At 40.7% G+C, this 24,588-nt stretch overlaps 1 protein-coding gene across 3 annotated transcripts in view; it reads left to right on the forward strand.

The window, feature by feature from the left end:
- The window catches only part of GOLIM4 (golgi integral membrane protein 4), a 200,489-nt gene that overhangs the window by 66,242 nt on the left and 109,659 nt on the right, over window positions 1–24,588 (forward strand). For all 3 annotated transcript variants that reach the window (XM_075340652.1, XM_075340653.1, XM_075340654.1), the window contains exons 2-4: window positions 16,681–16,755; window positions 17,837–17,886; window positions 23,666–23,719. In XM_075340652.1, coding sequence (XP_075196767.1) covers window positions 16,681–16,755; window positions 17,837–17,886; window positions 23,666–23,719 — 179 coding nt within the window. The remainder of the gene's footprint in view (window positions 1–16,680; window positions 16,756–17,836; window positions 17,887–23,665; window positions 23,720–24,588) is intronic.

Below are 24,588 nucleotides of genomic sequence, written 5' to 3' on the forward strand. Positions count from 1 at the left end.
AAACGGATGCAACGCAAAGCCATCCGGTACAATCCGGTAACAATGCAAGTCTATGGGGGAAAACCGGATGCGGTACCGGATCCGTTTTACCCGTTTTTTTCCGGATTGAACCTGATGGCAAAAAACTGATGTGTGAAAGTACCCTTAGCGTGCGGCGTGCTTCTGGCATTTAGAAGGGTCCTGCATATCTTTTTTTCCTCATCTCATTTGACAACTATACTAAATTTGTTTTCAGCCTTTGAGGTGAAATTTGATGTCTAGTCAATTCTCCTACCAGGGACCCTCTATTATTATAATTTGTAGGATGAACATATTTAGGACTGATGCTTGAATAACTGGCATACTGTTCACCCCTGTATTCACACCACCACCACCTGCCAAGCTGGATTTAGGCTATATGCGTGCGCTGCAGTCTTTTCTGCACCCAAACTGCGCCTTGTCACAGAGAGCCTGGACATGTAAAAAAAACAAACAAACAAAAAAAAATCCGCTTGTAATGATGATGCATTGTTACCTCGTCTATTTTTTTTTAAGGGAGAAACAAAGTATGATATGCTAGGATAATTGATAGATAGCTAGACTAAATAGAAATAAAAACAGAATAGATGGAAAGAACAGAATAGATAATGAGAAAGAAAGAAACAACAGAATAGCTCGATAGAGGGATAGCTAGCTTAGCCATATTTTTTTTTTTTTTTTTTTTTTTTTTGGGGGGAAAAAAATTAACGTCGGGTCCCCCTTATTTGTCATATCCAGCACAGGAACAGCAGTAGCTGCAGGCTGCAACCCTCAGCTGTCTGCTGTTCCTTGGCTGGTTATGAAAACTAGACGAGATCCCACACTTTTTATTTTATTTGATTTTTCTAAAACCAGCCAGGTGCAGCAGACAACTGGGGGCTGATATTAAGGTGGGAAGGGCCCACAGCCGCCCTAAAAGTGGCACATCCATAAGATGTGCCAATTCTGGCACTGGACCCCGCTCTTACTGTTGCCCTGGTGTGGTTGCAATCAGGGTAATAAAGAGTTAATAACAGCCCACAGCTGCCACTAAGTTTTTGAGTAGTATTGGCTGTTGTCTGGGACCTCGCCCGCATCACTAATCTGTAAGTGAAAGTAAATACACCCAAAAATCCTTTATTTGGAATAAAATACAAAACCCCCTCTTTCACCACTTTATTAAACCCCCAAACACCCCTGCAGGTTTGACGTAATCCACACGAAGTCCCACCACACTTCCAGCACTGCTACATCTGAAGCTCACAGCGAGCGCCATAGAACATGACTACCAGCTGTGAGTGCAGACCGAGTCGCATCATCAGAATGAACTCGGGTGAACCCCTGACGTCACAGTTGTGGGACCCGCATTACCGAGTGTCGCGGAAGTGACGTTAAGGGTTCACCGCTCTGAGGTTCAGGCTGACTGAAGTGAGCTACGCGATCAGCGATGAAGTCACTCAGGTGAGTCCAGCACTTGTAGCTCACTTCAGTCACTGCCTAATTTGCGGTAACAGGTGGAGGACTCCAGTTGTGAAATGAAATCACCTGAGTGACGGCACCGCTGATTACGCAGCTCACTTCAGTCACTCGGATGATTTGCGGTCACTGGTTCAGGATTCCCGCTGTGACTGGTTAACCTGAGTGACGTCACCACTGATAGCGCGACTCACTTCAGTTGCTGCGTGGAGCTCACATCAGGCAGTCTTGTTCTATGGTGCACGCTGTGGGCTTCAGGTGTAGCAGAGCTGGAAGCATCGTGGGACCTCTTGTGGATTACGTTGGACCTGGAGGGGTGTTTGGGGTGTTTAAAGTGGTAAAAGAGGGTGCTTTGTTTGTCTTTTATTTCAAATAAAGGATTTTTTGGGTGTTTGGTTTATTTACTTTTCATTTACAGATTAGTAATGGGGGGTGTCTTATAGATTCCTGCCATGACTGATCTAGAACTTAGTGGCAGCTGTGGACTGCCATTAACTCCTTATTATCCCGATTGCCACCACACCAGGGTAATTGGGAAGAGCCGGGTAAAGTCCCAGGACTGTCACATCTAATGGTTGCGGTCATTCCGGGCAGCTACTGGCTGATATTTTTAGGCTGGGGGCTCCCAATAACGTGGGTGTCCCCAGTCTGAGAATACCAGCCCTCAGCTGTGAGGCTTTATCTTAGCTGGGTATCAAAATTGGGGAGATTGCACAGTGTTTTTTAGTTTATTTTTTTTATTTATTGTACTGTGATTGGTTGCCGTCATACCCACGCCCATGCTGAGTGACAGCTGTCTGTCTGCAACCAATCACAGAGGGGGAAGCAGTGAATATGTATGAGACTAATGAGCGGGTGCAGTGACTATGTAATGAGGCTAATGAGGGAGTTGGGAAGACGAATGAGAGGCTGCAGGAGCAGTGTGACAGCCGCACTCCAGCATTGATTTTGTCATTCTGGAACTAAGTTTGTGAGCTGCGTTTTTGTTTACAAAACCGAGGGTAAAACGTATGCAGAACGCAAACTATTTCATAGCATGCGTTTTTCCTTGCGTTTTTCGCCCCTCATTCATTTCAATGGGTGATAAAAGTTGACAAAAAAATGCAAGAAGAATGAACATGCTGCTTCTTTTTTTGTGTCAGAAATTTTTCTCAAAAAAACCCTGCAAGGTGTGCACAGAAATCTGACTTCTCATAGACTGTGCTGGGAAGTCAAAAGTGAAAAAGTTCTGATATCAAAACTGCACCAAAAAAAGCGACAAAAACGTGAGTAACGCAGCGTGCGCATGTAGCCTTACACGTGAGAAACGCAGCGTGCGCATGTAGCCTTACACGTGAGAAACGCAGCGTGCGCATGTAGCCTTACACGTGAGAAACGCAGCGTGCGCATGTAGCCTTACACGTGAGAAACGCAGCGTGCGCATGTAGCCTTACACGTGAGAAACGCAGCGTGCGCATGTAGCCTTACACGTGAGAAACGCAGCGTGCGCATGTAGCCTTACACGTGAGAAACGCAGCGTGCGCATGTAGCCTTACACGTGAGAAACGCAGCGTGCGCATGTAGCCTTACACGTGAGAAACGCAGCGTGCGCATGTAGCCTTACACGTGAGAAACGCAGCGTGCGCATGTAGCCTTACACGTGAGAAACGCAGCGTGCGCATGTAGCCTTACACGTGAGAAACGCAGCGTGCGCATGTAGCCTTACACGTGAGAAACGCAGCGTGCGCATGTAGCCTTACACGTGAGAAACGCAGCGTGCGCATGTAGCCTTACACGTGAGAAACGCAGCGTGCGCATGTAGCCTTACACGTGAGAAACGCAGCGTGCGCATGTAGCCTTACACGTGAGAAACGCAGCGTGCGCATGTAGCCTTACAGCTCACAATATACTAGACCATTCGTGTGTCTTCTATAATCCAGCCTCATGCTGTAACATATAATGCTGCTGATTGATTAGAATTGGTTCAGACACTGACACTTGTGGGGGGAAGCATTTGAGGATAGAATGGAGAAGCCAACCTTAGAAGTCACTTTCACATTTTTTTCTTTGTGTGTGTAGAGAAACTACTTTAACAGAGCTCTATAAAATATTACTAAATGATCTTTGGAACATGCTATAATCATAATGTAGTACTTTACAACATAATATATGTAAATGCTGAAGGCTATAAATGTAGGTTATAAAGTAATCCTTGTTTTCTTTACTCTTTATTATTAAAATCCTGCTGTGTTTTCAGCATGTTGCGCTTTAATCTAGTTTAGAGGCCATTGGTATAGCCTCGTTATGTACAGGTCTTTGGCTGTGCGGATGTAAAATATTAATCAAACTCTGACTCACACCTGAGGTCTTTTGAGATTTTTCTCCTTCATTTAGGTCACAGTTCACATGCATTTTCATTGCTCTGTTGGGACTAACCTCCGTTTAGTATGTAGCATGAACATGCTAAAGTCTCATGCTAGACCAATTGCTTTGCTCCATCTTTTGGAGGGTATTGACAAGCTGTACCCCACGGACGTCTCGCCTAATATGCAACGTCTTTGCCATGTCTAATTGGAATTCAGTTCTCTGCATCAGTTACACTACGTTTCTATGGACGTTTTACACTGATGTGATACTGGTGATCGTCCTTTTTGCTTAAAGGGGTGTTCCCATCTCCAAGATCATATCCCAATATGTAGTAAGTGTAAAATATTAGCAAATACCTCCAATTAGAAATGTTGTATAGTTCTTCTGATTCACTGTCGCTTACCTCATGTGCAGGGCATTGCAGGACCATTAGGTATCCATTGTTACGACCACGTGCAGCTAACTTATTGTCACTATATGCATGGCTAGCCTGAAACCATGGATACCTAATGAATCAGGAGAACTGTACTAAATTACTAATTGGAGGTATTTGTTGTTTTTTATTATTATTATTATTATTATTATACCTACTACATATTAGGATAGGATTTTGAAGATGGGAATACCCCTTTAAGTTGAAGGACTGGAGTGGTATCTAAAATATCCATTCATAAATAACTATTTTCCCCCATAAGCACTTTTGTAATTTTTTTTTATTATAAAATACTCTATTTGTACCTATATAGCTAATCCATAAAATAGATATAGAGATAGATAGATAGATAGATAGATAGATTTTTTTTTTTTTTACATCACTTCCACATTTTGTTTGAGAGCATTCTCAAATGAGGCATCATTAGGAAGCTGGGGCTGCACTCACTTATCAGCAGCTTTATCGCTCCTCCTCAAACAGAACATAATCAGGGGCAACGCTGCATTCAATTACTACAATTTTTTTTTTTTATCACCGCCCTCTACAGATGCCCTGATTCCATGGCGCTGATAAAACGCTGTGGGAGCAGTGACAAAGGTGCCCGCACTCTACTCCTATCCCTGGCAGCTGCACTTACTGTGAAAGACCTCATTAGTGGCAGTAATTAAAACTATTCAAGTGACGCCAGCACCGCTGCAGCTTCTATCACTGCCCTGAATCAAATCCTCATCAGAGTGCAATGCTGGGTCACTCACCCTGCTTCTATCACTGCCCCCCGATGACATCTTTTCACAGTAAGAAGCAAGAAACTACAGCTGGCAAGAACAGAAGCAGAGTGTCGACGCGCCTCTATTATTATTATTATTTTTTATTATTATTATTATTATTATTATTATTATTATTATTTATTCATTTTTTAAGACTTGTGTGAATATCACAGTTTTAGGTACATTTTCTGAAGAAATATTATGGAAAATTCTTTAGAGTTCACAAATTTTCAAGCACTAGTGTAGCAGCTATTTAAAAAAAGAAATTTTTTTTTTTTTTTTTTTTTTTTTTTTACTGAAGTAGCAAAATTAGGACACACAAATCAAAGTGGAACTTAATAAAATGTGTTGATTATATAAGTCATCTTTCCAGAGTTCAGATTTTCTAGCTTCAATAAATACCAATAAAAATTCATGTAAAGGTCTAAAAATCAGAGTAGGTTCCATCAAATATTAATTTCTATAGCGGAGTTATGTTTATCGTCCTCTTTAGAAATTAATATCTATTTTTGCTTAATGTATATACTTTGTGGTCTTATAGACCTAGTATATCACATATATGGAAACCTATAGACTCATATTTACGAAGACAGTCATTCTTTAAGATATTTTTTTAGGAAAGGATGCCGCTGAAGTGATCGGAGAAAAATTGAAGTGCACATTTTCAAAGAAATTTACTTCATCTAGTTGTCATAAGAGGAAATATCTCCCTGTTTTGAGCAGGAGTACGTTTGTGTTTAAAATTTGCATTTCTATCTGTTCTAGTTTATGGATCTAGTCTGAGCTACTGTATATTTCCTTGGTAAACCATTGCTGATCTTCATAAATTTCTTGATGTGAAGTGACACATATATATGTATATATTTATACACATACATATCACCATTCCAGTTTTAAAAGGAATCTGTCACCAAGTTTTTGCCACCTAATCTGAGAGCACATAACATAAGGGCAGAGATCCTGATTCCAATGATTTCACTTACTGGGCTGTTTTAGTGTAGTTTTGATTAAACTCGCTGTTTAAGTAGCAGTTGATTATCATTACAGGACTACTTGGCGTGCTGACAGGTAGTCCAGCATATTCATGAGCTATGTATAACTGCTAGATCTGCAGCAGAGAAAACATTGATTTTATCAAAATGACAGCAAACAGCTCAGTAAGTGACACATGTCTGGAATCAGGGTCTCTGTCTCTACAACATGCTGCTCTCAGGGGATCAAAAACCTCGTGACAGATTCCCTTTTAAGTGCATCTTCAGCGCTATGGCACCAGTGTATGATGCGCTTCGGCCATCAATAACTGTAAGTGTTTTTCACTTTACGTACACTACGCTGGTCTTTAAGCCCCTCATTGTTTCCTGCCCAGTTGTCTGTAACAATATTTGGACTTTTGTATTTCATGTTGGTATTGGCCCCTGTCGGAGCAATGCTACCAGATCAAAGTCTGACAAGTGACCGGTTATCCGTCTGTGCGATAAATATTAGTACATCTTGTGGATAGTTATATATAATATCAACGTACTGCGCTAGGTTCTAAGAATATGGAGTGATATGAAAGCATATCTGCCACCATACCACATATAAAATCTGTGTGCATTGACAATATGCCAATATATCCCCCACTAACCTATGGAATGTGTTCAGTCATGTTCATGTTATTTGCTAATGGGACAATGTAACGTATAGGAGCTTAAAGAGACTGTCATTTTTTTTTTATATTCAATTACAGTGGAACCTTGGATTACAAGCATAATTGGTTCTGGAAGTCTGCTCTTAAACCAAGTTACTCTTATATCAAAGCAAATTTTCCCATAGGAAATAATTGAAGCGCAGACAATTCGTTCCACAACCCAAAAATATTTACTGCATTTATACAAACTTATTACAGTAATACAAAATAATGTCCTGTATTCATATAAAATTATTACAGTATACTAATACAAAATACTGTACAGTAAAGAACATAAAAAGCAAATTAAGGCTTTTAGACTACGTTTTTTTTACGTGCGTCATGAACTTTTTTTGCTGTAAAAGTGGATTTTGTTTTTACAAAGAAAAACGCATGCAAACGCATGTGTTATTTTGCAGGATCCTGCCACTTGAACTTTTATGGGCGGGTATTGAAGTCATGTGATCGGGAGTGAGGGGAACTGAACGTGAGACTGGGAGCCGGCATCTGACAGCTGCAGATGCTGGTAACCAAGGTAAACATCGGGTAACTAAGCGAAGTGCTTTGCTTGGATACCCAATATTTACCTTGGTTACGAGCGTCCGTAGCTGCTAGGAGCCGGGCTGCCTGCTCCCTGCACACGTAACCAAGGTAAACATCGGGTAACTAAGCGAAGCGCTTTGCTTGGTTACCCGATATTTACCGTGGTTACAAGCGTCCGCCGCTCTCAGGCGGGGGAGAGAGAGACTGATCACGCCAGGCTGGTTTCTGGGCATGCTCAGTAGAGCAAGCAGGATCTTGTCTATCAGCATGCCAGCGTTCACATGCGTTTGCGTGCAGTATAGTCAGGATCCAGTGAAAAACAGTATTTGGACGCAGCTCAAAAATGTTACAAGTAGCGTTTTTGAAAAAAGTTAAAAAACTGCAAGTCGCTGGATCCTCACTATAACGCATGGGAACGCATGTTGACACGAGTCCATTGCAAATGCATTGAAATGAAAACGCATTTACACTGGATCCGTTTTTGCATTAAAAACACGTTCAGAACGTATGTTTAAAAAAACGTAGTGTGAAAGAAGCCTAAACTGCACTTTAGCTTACAATAGAATTGTTGGTGTGCGGGAGATACAATATAGAGAGGGTAAAATTTATATATGAATCTGGCAACCTTTATTCTAGTACAGTACACAAAACACACCCCAAATCTATCCAAAATAAGGGCAGAAGTAAGCCAAATTTAGGGTAGAAATACTGCACAGGCAAATAATTACAGTACTGGATAGCAGAAAATACAATATTGTATCCACAAATGCAAATGGATACACATGCTATATAGTATATACTGTACTGTACAATGGTATACTGAACATATGAACAGAAAATGATCTGCAGAGCAGGTCAGAGCATGGTGAAAGGACAGAACTGGAGGTGTGCACGGTGAGAATTTGCTCTTATTGCAAATAATTGCTCTTAAACCAAATTACAAATTCATAAAAAGCTTTGCTTGTATTGCAGGACGCTTTTAATCCAAGGTTCCACTGTACTTCCAATGAGTTTTAAATGATTACAACAAATTTCCACATAAACATGACTAAAATGTCAAAGCCATGTAATCATAAGAATTTCAAAGGACATTGAGAGCAGCATACAACTCCAAATAATGATAAACAGGAGGAAAGGAGTATAGCACCACAATAAGGATGAAACAATTTAGTGAATAGCACATCATTATAAAAACTGGTCTGTGAGAGAGCGTCATGACCGCTGATGAAGCTACATAAATTTTAATCTTTGTTTGCGAAACCTACGTTAAGTCCTCTTCCGCTTCGTCTTTTTTGTGATCTGTTGGTGTTGCCATCTTGCACAATGTGAGTATGCCTCAATATAGTTTGACCTCTCTTTCTGATTCCTGGTCAGTTCATGCACACATATGTACAATATATAGAATTGTAACCCCTGATATGTATGCAGACAATTTTGTGCTGTTGTGACCCTTTGATGTCCCTCTCAAGCTTGGTTATACAATGTTCTGTGCTCTTATTAGATCCTAGCCTGACCAGTAATCAGATCAGTCATGTGAGGCACTCACTATTTTTTGGATGTTTACTGTTATATACCTCCTGATACTTTTTTAATGGTTTGCCTATTTTAGCACTCAATGTACATTATTTCAGGTACAACATTGTTATATTCCAATCATTGCCGATTGTGGTCATTTTTATCGATCGACAATTTAGTGTTGTTAGATTGCATTTTTAACAAATAAGTTTTGCATTTTTTCACTAAATTGTTTCATTTTTATTGTGGTGCTATACTCCTTTTCTCCTGTTTATCATCAGGGGTTAAATGATGAAGCAATGTGCATCACTAACATGGTTCCAAAAAAAAAATCCATTTATTTATCTTAAGAAAATACTTTGTATGCTTAGGTGACTACCTTAGGTGTCAGTCATATGGGCGGCGCTTTTGCTGGGTTCAGTCACGGTCACTCTAAGATCAAAATAGAATTTTGCCTGAACTTGTCACTCCCACTACCACTTCCCCTTTGCGGAGCTCAGCTTACTGTGGTCACATGGTCATGACATCACCACAGGCCCTGCACCATCTCTTCTGCTGAGCTCTGGAGTTCAGCAGAGAAATGGTGGGGCATGGCCTGTGGTGATGTCACGACCATGTGACCGCAATAAGCTGAGCTCCGCAAAGGGGAAGTGGTAGTGGGAGTGACTAAGATCAAAATAGAATTTTGCCTGAACTTGAGTGACCGTGACTGAAGCCAGAAAAAGTGCCGCCCATATGACTGAAACCTAAGGTATGTACTGCATTCACCTAAAGTATAAATAATAAATGGATTTTTAAAAAAATATAAATAAAATAAAATCATGTTCGTGTTGCACATTGCAGGTTTCCTTTAACCCCTTAAGGACGAAGCCAGTTTTGTACTTGATGCCCAGGCCATTTTTTGCAATTTTGACCAGTGTCACTTTATAAGGTTATAACTCTGGAACGCTTCAATGGATCCCGGTGATTCTGAGATTGTTTTTTCGTGACCTATTGGGCTTCATGTTAGAGGTAAATTTAGGATGATATTTTTTTATTTTATTTGTGAAAAAATCTGAAATTTGACAAAAAAATTAAAAATTTTGCAAGTTTCAAACTTTTAATTTTTATGCCCATAAACCGGAGAGTTATGTCACACAAAATAGTTAATAAATAACATTTCCCACTTGTCTACTTTAGATCAGCGCAATTTTTGAAACAAAATTTTTTGGGGTTAGGAAGTTAGAAGGGTTCAAAGTTCATCAGCAATTTCCCATTTTTTTCAACAAAATTTACAAAACCATTTTTTTTAGGGACCACATCCCATTTGATGTGACTTTGAGAGGTCTGGGTGACAGAAAATACCCAAAAGTGACACCATTCTAAAACCTGCACCCCTCAAGGTACTCAAAACCACATTCAAGAAGTTTATTAACCCTTCAGGTGCTTCACAGGAACTAAAGTAATGTGGAATGAAAAAAAAATAAAAAGTAACATTTTACTTAAAAATGTTACTTTAGCACTAATTTTCTTACTTTTTCAAGAGGTAACACCAAAAATTGGACCTCACACTTTGTTACCCACTTTCTTATGAGCGCGCCCATACCCCACATGTGGTCAGAAACCTTTGTTTGGGTAAATGGGAGAGCTCGGAATCAAAGGAGCAATATTTGAATTTTGGAAAGCAAAGTTGGCTGAAACAGATTGCGGGCACCATGTTGCTTTTACAGATCCCCTAAGGTACCTAAACAGTAGGAACCCCCCTCAAGTGACCCCATTTTGGAAACTAGACCCCTTAAGGCTTCTATCGAGGGGTATACTGAGCATTTTGGACCCACAGGTACTTCACAGATTTTGATAACGTTACTTTGTCATATTGAAAATTTATAGACCAAAGGACCAAAAAACCCCTTTAAAAATACTTTATATTTTATTTAATGCTTGTTAAAACATACCCCAAACAAACACAAAACACATGTAGACGGGACATAAATTCCAATAACCGCCAGGACAGTAAAGGACCCCTTCATTCAGGAGGTCACGCTGGCTAGCACCAAAAAAAGGGAAAATGAACGTCCCTAGTACATAGCAATTAATACTGCCTATTGTAACAGTCAGATTGTATATAAATATCCAATCTAGATTGGTTTGAAACAGTCAAATAGTGTATGAATAACCAATCCGGATTTAGAAGGTGCAACCAGGGTATGGCCAAACGAACCCTATGAAGGCCCTGCCTTGCCGCGGAGGTTGGCACCCTAAACCTAAGCGCTGTGGCGCCCCCACTCAACGAAGACTCACCCTGCTTTCCCTTCGCTGGTCTTATTGTGCAGCTAGTCTGGGAAGGAGGAAGTGAGGGACGGTTGCACTTTGCAGAAAATACTCAGGGGAGCTCTCATACAATCATAACAATAGAACAGTCTTAAATTAAATAGTATAGAGTGTTACAAGTGGACCATACCAACAGTATTTATAAAGCTTCAAAAATTGGCACACCAATAGTTACTGTGGTGCCTACATATACCACTCACGTATCTCTACACATGCACAAGACAAAGGTGGTAAGTCAAATGTGCCTACAATATAAAGAACCCTTGGAAAGACCTCCTAGGTTCCATAAACTACTCAAATGAGCACCCTCAATTCCAGAAAGAAGGAGATAGTCACAATTTCGCATGACAAGACAATCTCCTTCTTTCTGGAATTGAGGGTGCTCATTTGAGTAGTTTATGGAACCTAGGAGGTCTTTCCAAGGGTTCTTTATATTGTAGGCACATTTGACTTACCACCTTTGTCTTGTGCATGTGTAGAGATACGTGAGTGGTATATGTAGGCACCACAGTAACTATTGGTGTGCCAATTTTTGAAGCTTTATAAATACTGTTGGTATGGTCCACTTGTAACACTCTATACTATTTAATTTAAGACTGTTCTATTGTTATGATTGTATGAGAGCTCCCCTGAGTATTTTCTGCAAAGTGCAACCGTCCCTCACTTCCTCCTTCCCAGACTAGCTGCACAATAAGACCAGCGAAGGGAAAGCAGGGTGAGTCTTCGTTGAGTGGGGGCGCCACAGCGCTTAGGTTTAGGGTGCCAACCTCCGCGGCAAGGCAGGGCCTTCATAGGGTTCGTTTGGCCATACCCTGGTTGCACCTTCTAAATCCGGATTGGTTATTCATACACTATTTGACTGTTTCAAACCAATCTAGATTGGATATTTATATACAATCTGACTGTTACAATAGGCAGTATTAATTGCTATGTACTAGGGACGTTCATTTTCCCTTTTTTTGGTGCTAGCCAGCGTGACCTCCTGAATGAAGGGGTCCTTTACTGTCCTGGCGGTTATTGGAATTTATGTCCCGTCTACATGTGTTTTGTGTTTGTTTGGGGTATGTTTTAACAAGCATTAAATAAAATATAAAGTATTTTTAAAGGGGTTTTTTGGTCCTTTGGTCTATACACTTGATCCCTCCCCTACATATAAGTTTTCTTTTGGTCTTTTTCATATTGAAAATTGTAATTTTTTTCTCAAAAATGTTGCTTTAGCATCAATTCTCTCACTTTTTCAAGAGGTAATTCCAAAAATTTGACCCAAATGTTTGTTACCCACTTTTTTATGAGCGCGGTGATACCTCACATGTGGTCTGAAACCTTTGTTTGGAGAAATGGGAGGGCTTGGAACGGAAGGAGCAATATTTGAATTTTGGAAAGGAAATTTGGCTGAAAAAGATTGCGGGCACCATGTCGCATTTGGAGGACCCCTAAGGTACCTAAACAGCAGAAACCCCCACAAGTGACTCCATTTTGGAAAATAGGCCCCTCAAGGAATTTATCTAGATGTTTGGTGAGTACCCTGAACCCCCAGGTGCTTCACAGAAGTTTATAACGTTGAGCTATGAAAATAAAAAAATAAAATTTTACCACAAAATTAATGCTCCTAAATTTAAAGTAAAATTATTAGCTAGTATTGTCTCTAACATAATTGTTAATTTAAAAATACAAGCCTTGATTGCACGGCTTCTTTAGATTCAGGGCTTAGCCAATTTATTCCTTCACTTTCCACAGAAGCAGGTACGTGATCAATCAGAAGGCTTGAGTGATGATTCCCTATTGTGCTCTGAATTGTGTGTAGCTGTGCAGGCCCCATCCTGTCCAGAAGAAGTGACGAGGACTTTGCTCTTCACTGTGCTATGGATCTATGGAATTCTGTGCAGGACTATTAGTATAAATGTCAAATATGCATAAGGAAATGCTGATGTCTAATATCTAATTATTATAGGATACAGGTCTAGATGGCCACTGGACTATAAGGGAATTGAAAAGACATTACAGAAAATGTTATCCCAAATCTGAAACCCCATATAGCCGCATTACAGAAGTAATTTTAATTCAGTTTAAACCCATATCCTACAATGTTGATAGAGGAAGGGAAACCCCAAAAGAGGCACTTTATTGTAGAGAGAGAACCCCTTACTGAATCCAAATATGTAAATGAGTAGAAGTTCCTGAATCTTTGCAGATCACAACTATCACAAGCATCACTAACTACCTTAAAGGGAACATGTCAGGTCTGATCACGCTATTTACCAGCAGATTAAGGGTTAATCTGCAGGCTAATAGGATTATAATCGTGCCCAGCTGCAATACTGAAAATATGGCACCCAGAAGAAAATTAACTTTTATTCCTCCCGTAAGCCGCCGGCTTTCAGTCATGGAGGTGTGCTGGCATGACTATAGTCATTGCTCAGCACTGTGAGCAGCAGCTGTTATCAAGCGCCAGCACTGACTGACAGCTCGCTCTGCAGTGCATCAGTACAGAGCCAGCTGTCAGTCAGTGACTGGGTGTGCTTAAAGCTGCATTTCACCATGCTCAGCGGTGACTATAGCCACACCAGCACACCTACATAACTGAAAGTCGGCGGCTCTCGGGAGGAGTAAAGTTAACTTTCTTCTGTGTGCGGAACTTTCATTACAGTGGCCAGGCATCTTCGTAACACCATTTCCTGCAGATTTACTCTGTCGGCTGATAAATAGCAATCTTCAATCTGGTTCCTTTTTAAGTAATCTAAGTAATCTAACATTATTAAACAATTTTTGCATTTTTCACAAATAATATTGCATGCCCCAATTTTCATAGTATCATAGTTTTTAAGGTTGAAGGGAGACTCTAAGTCCATCTAGTTCAACCTGTAGCCTAACATGTTGATCCAGAGGAAGGCAAAAAACCCCAATGTGGCAAACAAGTTCCAATGGGGAAAAAATTTCCTTCCTGACTCCACATCCGGCAATCAGACTAGTTCCCTGGATCAATACCCTGTCATAAAATCTAATATACATAACTGGTAATATTAAATTTTTCAAGAAAGGCGTCCAGGGTCTGCTTAAATGTTAGTAGTGAATCACTCATTACAACATCATGCGGCAGAGAGTTCCATAGTCTCACTGCTCGTACAGTAAAGAATCCTCGTCTGTGATTATGATTTAAACCTTCTTTCCTCAAGACGTAGCGGATGCCCCCGTGTTCCAGTCGCAGGCCTAGGTGTAAAAAGATCTTTGGAAAGGTCTCTGTACTGTCCCCTCATATATTTATACATTGTGATTAGATCCCCCCTAAGCCTTCGTTTTTCCAAACTAAATAACCCCAAGTTTAATAACCTGTCTTGGTATTGCAGCCCACCCATTCCTCTAATAATCTTGGTCGCTCTTCTCTGCACCCTCTCCAGTTCAGCTATGTCCTTCTTATATATCGGTGACCAGAATTGTACACAGTAGTCTAAGTGCGGTCGCACTAGTGACTTGTACAGAGGTAGAACTATATTTTTTTCATGAACACTTATACCTCTTTTAATACATCCCATTATTTTATTAGCCCTGGCAGCAGTTGCCTGACACTGTCCACTAAAGTGAAGTTTACCATCCACCCATACACCCAAGTCTTTTTCTGTGTCTGTTTTACCCAGTGTTCTACAATTAAGTACATAATCATAAATGTTATTTCCTCTACCCAAGTGCATGACCTTACATTTATCTACATTAAACTTCAATTGCCACTTCTCAGCCCAATCTTCCAATTTACATAAATCTCCCTGTAATATAAAATTATCCTCCTCTGTATTGATTACCCTGCAGAGTTTAGTATCATCTGCAAATATTGAAATTCTACTCCGCATGCCCCCAACAAGGTCATTTATAAATATGTTGAAAAGAAGCGGGCCCAATACTGACCCCTGTGGTACCCCACTATGAACTGAGACCCAGTCCGAGTACGTACCATTAATAACCACCCTTTGTTTCCTATCACTGAGCCAATTTTTAACCCAGTTACACATATTTTCCCCTATCCCCATTATTCTCATTTTATGTACCAACCTTTTGTGTGGCACCGTATCAAAAGCTTTTGAAAAGTCCATATACACAACATCCACTGCATTTCCCTGGTCCAGACTTGAACTTACCTCTTCATAGAAGCTGATCAAATTAGTTTGACAGGATCGATCCCTCATAAACCCATGTTGATACTCTGTCATCAGGTTATTTTTCTTGAGATACTCCAGTATAGCATCTCTCAAGAAACCCTCAAGGATTTTACCAACCGTAGAGGTTAAACTTACCGGCCAAATTCAGTAAATTTTATTTACTGAATAAAATTTTCAGTTTATTATTTTTTACAAAAGTTTAAAATAAGCAATACATTTCGTTCAACTTCACAATTGCGTCCCACTTGTGGTTAATTCTTCACCACAACATTAAAATTTGTATCTTTTATCTCTGAAGCCTGAAATGTGGGAAAAGGTTGAAAAATTCAAGGGGGCCGAATAATTTCGCAAGGCACTGTATGTGTGTATATGTTTTTCTTTCCCTCTTTCTTTTTTTATCTTTCTTTCTTTCCTTCTTTTTTCTCTCTCTCTATATCTATATATATTTCTTCGCTCTCTCGCTATATATATATAATATATATATATATATATATATATATATATATATATGTATATGTATGTATGTATATATGTATGTATGTATATATGTATATGTATGTATGTATGTATGTATGTATGTATGTATGTATGTATGTATGTATGTATGTGTGTGTGTGATAGAGAGAGAGAGTATGTATAATATTATATATATATATATAATATATATATATATATGTATATGTATGTATATATATATATATATATATATATATATATATATATATATATATATATATATATATATATATATATATATATATATATGTGTATGTATATATATAATATATAATATTATACATACTCTCTTTCTCTCTCTTTCTCTTTCTCTCTCTATCTCACACACACACACACACACACACACACACACACACACATCTTGTGGAGAGGGACTATTGAGGGGAGACAACCCCTGTAAGTGGATATCTGCCTAAATTAAACTTTCACACTGCTTATCTATGAACTGCTGCAATGTTTATGGCCACAACAGTTTGCCCTCTTGCCATAGTGATAGTTCTGCTTCACATGACTTGTCTTCATTGCTGCTCTATTCTATGTCCTGTTGTGTATAAATATGTGACTCTTCAGATTTTGTGTTATATTGAGCCTGAAGAAGAGACCTGAGTAGTCTCGAAAGCTTGCTATTATTACCATCTTTTCAGTTAGCCATTAAAAGGTATCAACCACTGAGGACTTCAGTTCTTTTAACCAACCTTTTTTTTAAATGAAACTATGTACTTGCAGAACGGTCTTATAAGAAGCAGATGGTCATTTATTTGTATTCTCCAGTGGTTCCATATGAAAACTTTGCTTTAAGATTAAAGGGGTTTGTCATCACCTAGAATCGCTGTGCTATGTTGGCCAGCTCTAGAAATCTCCGGCAATCATTTAATTTTACCAGAGAAGGTTGCCATCATATGAATAGTTGATTTTTCATGGTCTCATAACATTGAAGGTGGTCCTTATTTTGTTTTCCAGTGGTGTATGAACATCGCTCAAGACTGGAAAAATCTTTACAAAAGGAAAGGCTTGAACTGAAGAAAGCAAGAGAAGGTAATGTCACATTGTTGGTGTGTCAGCGCTCTGCATATTCTCCTATTCTGACCTAAGAGAATATGTAACCTACATACTATGTCCGGGAGTGTATTTACCTCTCCGATTATGGTGGACCACTTGGGTCCTCTCATGTAATGTAAACAGGCTGCCAATCACTTGAGAAACAGGGAAACCGCTCATTTGGTGGCTAAAATAATACTTAAGATTGTTAAAAATCTTTTTTTTCGGCAGCACATTGTCCATTGTAAACAGTGTGCTGGTGAGAGCTATGACAGTGTAAGCACACAGAACAATCGGAGCACGTTCGGCTTGTCTAAAGATGCTATTAAATGACCTCCGATCCGCTTCCATGTACTGGCTGCCATCGGGCAGTGTAGGCTCACCCGTAATGTAGTCAGTATAGAGCAGAGCTCGCGGACTGTGGCTATGAGGCTTCCATTGTACATCCACATGGAGCAGGTTTATTCTATGGGATGACCCCATATACAGGCTAGAACATTAGCATAGGGTCAATGGCCTCTACCACAGGCACTCGCAGATGAGCCCCTGCACGTTTTGCCTTGGTCAGCTCTGTGTTCGCGATGTAGACAAAGCAGGCATGTAAATCATTCCGACTCATCTCTACATTTCTATGCAAATGAAGAAGCTCAGGCAATTAATTATTTAGTTTCTGACCAATAAACTGTGAAATTGCATTTTGTCTTATCAGCTGAATGAATGGGAATTTTATTTGTATTGTCACATGACTGAATTTTTGCAAAGTACAACAAAACTGCAGTAACTATCGAGACCCACTTTCCTGCAGCTTTTGTTCTGCTCTCATATTTTGAGGCGCGTGGCTTAGATTTCCCAGTGACTGGCTGATAAACATCCATATGTGCCTTACTGCTGCCATCTAGTGCTGGAAATGGTTACAGCACAGGTAGAATGCTACTGAGAGATCTGGCAATACAGTACAGACTTCCCTTACATTCTGAGGTCTAGACAATTATACGCCATCTTGTACTTGACATCTGCAATTATGCAAATGTGTGTAAATGTAAAACGGACCCTCTCTTATATTGGTTAACTTTTCTAGATCATCTTGTTTATAAGCTAGAAGCACAAGAAACACTGAACAAAGGAAGGGTAAGTCAAGATGTTTGTCTTACACGTCTTCTATTTCTCATTAACTGCCGAAGTCAAAGGTTTATGTTTCTGTGACCAATTTGTCAGTGGTAATAGACGGAAGTCACATGTGTCAGACGATTTGTATCTGAGGTTCTGCTTTCAGGGAAGAATATGTAAATGATTACCATATTTTTCGGACTGTAAGACGCACCGGACGATAAGACGCACCCTGGTTTTCGAGGAGGAAAATAAAATTTTAAGCAAAAAGTGTGGTCATGACACACTATTACGGGGCCAGGATCTGCGGCGGACACTGTTATGGGGGTAATGTCCCCAATTTCTCTAACTAAGGTACCCTATCCTGGTAATGATCCTCCTGCCTTGTATATGATCCCAGTCATTGTATATATGTCCCCCATCCTGCTATATACCCCCATCCTGCTATATACCCCATCCTGTTATATGGCCTGCATCCTGTGGCACACAAAAAAAATAAAAGTTTATTTTCCCCTTTCCTCACTCCAGCAGCATCGCTCGTCCTCCTGTCTGTGCCAGCAGCAGCGCCGCTGACTTTTGTGGAGCCAGTCACCGTTCCCAGAGGCATCGCGATGTCCTCCTGTCTGCTAGCCCGCTGATGTGTGTGGAGCCGTGCACACAGCGATGACGTCATCACTGTGCTCACCACTCTCTACACAGATAAACGGGCAGGCAGACAGGGGGACATTGCGATGCTGCAAGAAACGGTGAGTATACCGTACTTATTCACTGCCCTTCGTGCTGATGAATGATGAGCAGGGGGCAGTGAATATAGCGGCACATAATCACTCCAGGCTGTAGTTGCCATGGGTGATCACGTGGGCCGGCTGTTTATTTTGCGCGCATCACCCGCCCATCATCCCGCCCACCTGTCAGCGCCAGCTTCAGCGCTGAGAGATGAGTGGGTCCACGTGGTCACGGCAGGCGCTGCTACAGCCTGCTCGTGCCACCGATAAACCGCTCCACTGCAGCACCCTCATTCCCCATAGCCCTACATTCAGACTGTCCCCCAACATTTGGGGGGGGGGGGGAAAGTGCATCTTATAGTCCAAAAAATATGGTATATACTGTATATTAGGTAAAACTCTGATTTTGAGAAGATTGATGTGCATCAACGAAAAAGTCTGGCACCATTGATACCAATTGTTGTGAGCTCCACTTTTTATGCCAAGGGCTTTAACGTCAAAAGTGGTGCTCCACCAAATAGTCTTATGAAGAAATTCCAAAGAAAGAAAGAAAAGGCGGCATTCGCCATAAGTTAAGTCCTTTGTTTTGTCCCAGACATAAAAAATGCAGATGCCTTGAGAGAATGTATATTGCATATAGTGCATTTCATAGTGCAAGCTATGCAAAGGGGGAGAGAGTGTGTGCAGTGGTGCTGCTAAGGGCCCAACGGGCTCTCCACCTCGGGAGACAATTTTTTCTTTACCTAAATGCATGTATTTGGGCTTTAAATTCATTTTTGCAGTTGCGTATCATTAAAAAAAAATTGCACCTTTTTGCTTTTCCAGGCTTTTTGTGTCCTTGCACACTCAACTTTGATGTGGTCTGTGGTGATAAAGCAGATGAGAGGAGCAGACCTAGCAGGCTGACTGACAAATTCCGTTTTTAATGAGGTTCCCCACTACTTTTACACTGATGGCCTTTCTTTGGAACTTTGATCAATGTCTGATCTGCTGGGGTCCTATACCCGGCACCCCCACCAATCAGCTGTTCTCTGTGCCGATGGCAGTAGACAGAAATGCTCAGTTGGATAGCTGCCACGTCAACGGATAGCTGCCACGTCAACGGATAGCTGCCACGTCAACGGATAGCTGCCACAGCAGGGTAATGCACATCTGCCTCCCATTCAAATCAATAGTAGGCAGATGTGCAGTGCACTGTCGCGGGTGCTTTCAGAAGACTGCGCAGCTCCAGAACTGAGCATTTCCTGCTGCCAGTGCCAACACTGAGAACAGCTGATCAGCAGGGGTGTTGGGTGTCAGACCTCAGCCGATAAGACATTAACCCCTTCACGATCAATGACGGATCTATCTGTCATAGATCGTGTGAGGTTAATCCCTGCCCCCTGCCGTGGGCAGGTCTCGGCGATCCGCGCACATATCAGCTGTTTTCAACAACTGACATGTGTGCCTGCATGTTACGATTGGAATCTCATTCCACCCGCAACATTTAACCCCTTACATCTTGCTGCCAAAGTCTGGCAGCGAGATGTATATGCGCGCGGCCATTATTTTCACTTACCGCCGCCCCCACCGGAAGTCACGTGCGTGATCACGTGACTTTCGGTGGTTGCCATGGTAGCACAGGGTCATGTGATGACGCCTGTAGCGATCATGAGTCATTTTCGGTTTCACTCGGCCCGGAGCAGAGTTAAGTAGAAAGTGAGCATATCTGCTGTTTACAGCTGTATAGCTGTGATCAGCAGATAGGGCAGAGCGATCGCATTGTTGATCCATATAGACTAGTAAAATAAAAAGTAAAAATAAAAAAGTTTTTAAAAAAAAAAAACCTAAAAATTCAAATCACCCCCCTTTCACCCCATTGAAAATTAAAGGGTTAAAAAAATTAAAAATATACACATTTGGTATCACCGCGTTCAGAAACACCCGATCTATCAAAATATAAAATCAATTAATCTGATTGGTAAACGGCGTAGCGGCAAAAAAATTCCAAACGACAAAATTGTTTTTTGGTTGCTGCAAGTTTTACGCAAAATGCAATAACAGGCGATCAAGACATAGCATCTGCACAAAAATGGTACCGTTAGAAACGTCAGCTCGAGACGCAAAAATTAAGCCATCACTGAGCCATAGATCCCACAAAATGAGAACGCTACGGGTTTCGGAAAATGGCGCAAAACGTACCTTTACATGTTTGGTGTCTACAAGTTCGCACCGACCTCAGGCATCACGCCCACACATCAGTTTTACCATATAGTGAACACTGTGAATAAAACATCCCAAAAACTATTGTGCCATCACTTTTTTTTGCTGTTTTTTCGCATTTGGAATTTTTTTGCTGTTTTCCAGTACACCATATGGTAACACTTATGGTTTCATTTAAAAGTGCAACTCGTCCCGCAAAAAAACAAGCCCTCATATGGCAAGATTGACAGAAAAACGTGACGGCTCTCAGAAGAGAGGGGAAAACAAAAAACAAAAACGCTCTGGGGCTGAAGGGGTTAATGACCTATCACAAGGATAGGCCATCAGTGTAAAAGTAGTGGACAACCTCCATTAATTATTCCGAAGTTAGCAATAGCAGTAAAACACAGAAGGTAAACCGTGCAATATTTAATGAAACACAATTACAGAAATGATTTTCATTCCCAATTAAATGCATTTGAAAAATATATATGTTGTCGCCAAAGATGGCCGACTTCAATTATTGTTGACACACTGCTGCAAAAGGTGGGAATAAAGAGGAGGCTCCTGCTGTTACAAGGTTAAGTTGACAGTTTTTACTTTTATTTTATTTCCCATTTCTCCTGAGCATTTTTTTTTTTTTTATTATTATTTCTTAAATCTGCCTTATGGTTCCAGAGGTATTTAGTGCTCATAGTAATTTTTAGTGCCTGCAGGCTGCATAATTATCCTGTCATTCCCATTTCAGAATACCATAAAAATTAGCAAAAGACCCAAATCTCTGGAACCGTATGGCGATGCAGCAGGACTAAAATAAGAGCAAAACTGGCTAATTTCCCCTGGTGACCGGCCCACTTTAACCTCTTGGCAGTAAGATCCTTTGGCCTCCCCCATCTGCTCATAACGATATAATATACTTATTATAGCCACCAACCTGCGCAATAAAGTTAACATGTTATTCTAAAGGTACCCGAAACGGCAACAAAAAACCCCCTATGTTGGCATTGCTGTTTTTTCCAATTCTGAGCAGAAAGAGCTGATTTATAAGTAGCTAAACTTGTAATTGTTTTACATATTTTTTAGACCCTTTTAAATGCCTACAAATCAGTGGGGTCCAGGTCCTTAGATTCTCACCGATTGCTCAACTAAGAAGTGTTTCTCTCAGGAGTCAGGAGCCAACAAAGTCTTTTCAGAGATCGTTCAGGGTCCCCAAAACCAGACCCCCACCCAACTGGAAGCAATTAGCATGAAAGATCTAAAAAAAGTGTTAAAACTGTAGTTTCTCTTTAAAGTTAATGAGTTATAGGTATGCCAAATTTATGGCTGTTGAAATGTGATAATGTATAAAAAAATAATGGCATTTTTCTTAGGATCAAAAACACATGTTGTCTTTAAAGTCTGCACACACATGTAACAGTAAATACCTAGTGCCGTCCTACACCGGCGACCCTTCATAGAGAGCTCTGCGGTACGTGGGACTTGTGTGCGGTGCGGCTTGTCTTACACAGCTGTGATCACATCAGTTGGTATTGTTTGGAAGGTCCACACAGGTTGGAAATTGTGTAATTTCTATGCAGATTTGCACAGGTAAAATCTACAACAGTATACAGTGCCAGGCATGTGAATCCACAAAAATCTCATATCTCATGTGGAAGGAGCCCAGACTTTTTGTGTATTTTCCATATTATCTTAAAAGTAACCTGTCACATCTCAAAATGTTATTACTCAACAAGTTAATAGCGTTCCAAAACTGCCTGGCCACTGCAGTGCACTGGACGCCCGGCAGATGTGAGGAAATATTGCTTTCTGTAGTCTTTCAGTCGAGGCACAGCTGGCGCGGCTTCAGTCACCACTCAATATAAGAGGATAGTCATCTTGGCACTGATTGACAGCCGATTGTTACTGCCATCCATCCCAATTTGCTGAGCAGTGACTGAAGCCGCACATCTGACTGAAAGCCAGAGGCTGCCAGAAGGAATAACAAATGCCCCGGCACTAACTGACAGCCAGCTTAGCATTGCATCGGTACAGAGCTGACTGTCAGTGCTACACCATTGACTGAATGCTGGAAGCTGCGGGGAGGAATAAACTGTTTCTGCACTGACAGCCGACTCAGCATTGCATTGGTACAGAGCCGGCTGTCTTACAGTAATGCACCTCTATGACTGAAAGCCAGAGGAATAAACCATGCCCCAACACTAACTGACAGACCGCTTAGCATTGCATCGGTACAGAGTCGACAGTCTGTAAGTGCTGCACTTTTGTGACTGAAAGCCAGAGGCTGCTTGGAAAAATACAGTACATTTCCTTCCAGTATCGGGGCTGTCAGGGCAGTGACCGTGGAGCTTTAAAACCTTATAAATCTGCAGATTAACTCTGTATCTTCAGGTTAACAGCATTTTACGACATGACACGTTCCCTTTTAAATAGTGAAGTAAAATCTACAATCAAATACTAGATTTTGTGTAAATTGTGCAGGTGTGGCTATCCATGTAACATAAACACCTCATCACCTTTCTGCCACTTCTGTGCGGGCACCTCCTGGTCTTCTGGCCGGTCTCGGGGGATATTGGTCCTATGCAGCTGTCACTTGTGCTGACATGTCATTGCTGGAGCTGGAAGTCCAGAGACCTGCAGGTGCACCAGGGGGTGTGGACACTGTTGCGATAGTTTTAAAAACCTTTTTCCAGTCAATCAACTTTTTGAAATCCATAACAGCAAATCCTCAGTAAAAAGTGATGAATTTCGTGCGGATTTTCAGCTGCAGATTTCAGTGTTCTGAGGACATTGTGCAGCAAATCCAAGCAATGTGGGCGCACGGTCTTCAATACGGGTGTGCTTACTTTATACTCCCAATGAGCATGTTAATAAGAGAACTCACTTTATCTTTACAGCAAGACTCAAACACCAGATATAATGCCCTCAGTGTGCAGCACCAAATGTTAAAGGTAAGTCCCTTCTGTAACAGAACTGTACTTTAAAACCTAAACGGTGAAACTGTTTATTTGGTAAGACTGACTAAACATAAGGGTAGGGCGCAGTTCACACAATACGTTTTGGCACTGTGGAACTTTAATTGAATAAAAAGTGAAGGTGCCTGAGTTTTTTTTTTCTATGTAGAGGCACCGGACTATGAAATACTATACTTTACACATTTCACTAACATGAGAGCCAATGGACAGAGTACACACCTGTATCCCTAGTGTGGTATACAGCAGTTCCTGCCATCTGAGATGTACAGAGGGAAATCCTACACACCCCATAGTCAAAGCTGTAGATTAATAAGACCCGAAATAATACTCTATAAATTACTGATGTCTGGATAATAAATGACGCTATTTTAATTTAGTTTATTTAATGTGGTACTGTTGTTTTTTATTTTTATTTCAGAAATCAATATTACACATGAAAATAAAATCTTATCAGACTAATCTGTTTCTCCTCCTGGACTGATCGATCATCTCAAAATTCTCAATTCCTGGATACAATCTATTCAGTAAATACAGATTTTTTTGTCTCATCACTGAGATAACAGATGGCAGTTGCATTCTATTGTAGGAGGGAGGAGCTAGAGGCAGAGGGAGGAGCTAGAGGCGGAGGGAGGAGCTAGAGGCAGAGCTTCTCCTCCAGCCTCTTTTCTGCATAGAATCTTATAAAAACCAACTGCCATCTTCTCTCTCCACAATATAAGTCTGTAGGCACTGAAGATTTTTGTCAGAGATTGGACAGTTTTGAGAATGAAAGATCAGTCCAGGAGGAGAAAGAAGCAGATTTGTTTGCAAAGATATATTACAAAGTTGCTTATATTCGTGTGTGC

The sequence above is a fragment of the Anomaloglossus baeobatrachus genome, chromosome 3 (genome assembly GCF_048569485.1).
Source record: "Anomaloglossus baeobatrachus isolate aAnoBae1 chromosome 3, aAnoBae1.hap1, whole genome shotgun sequence".
Classification (NCBI taxonomy): domain Eukaryota; kingdom Metazoa; phylum Chordata; class Amphibia; order Anura; family Aromobatidae; genus Anomaloglossus; species Anomaloglossus baeobatrachus.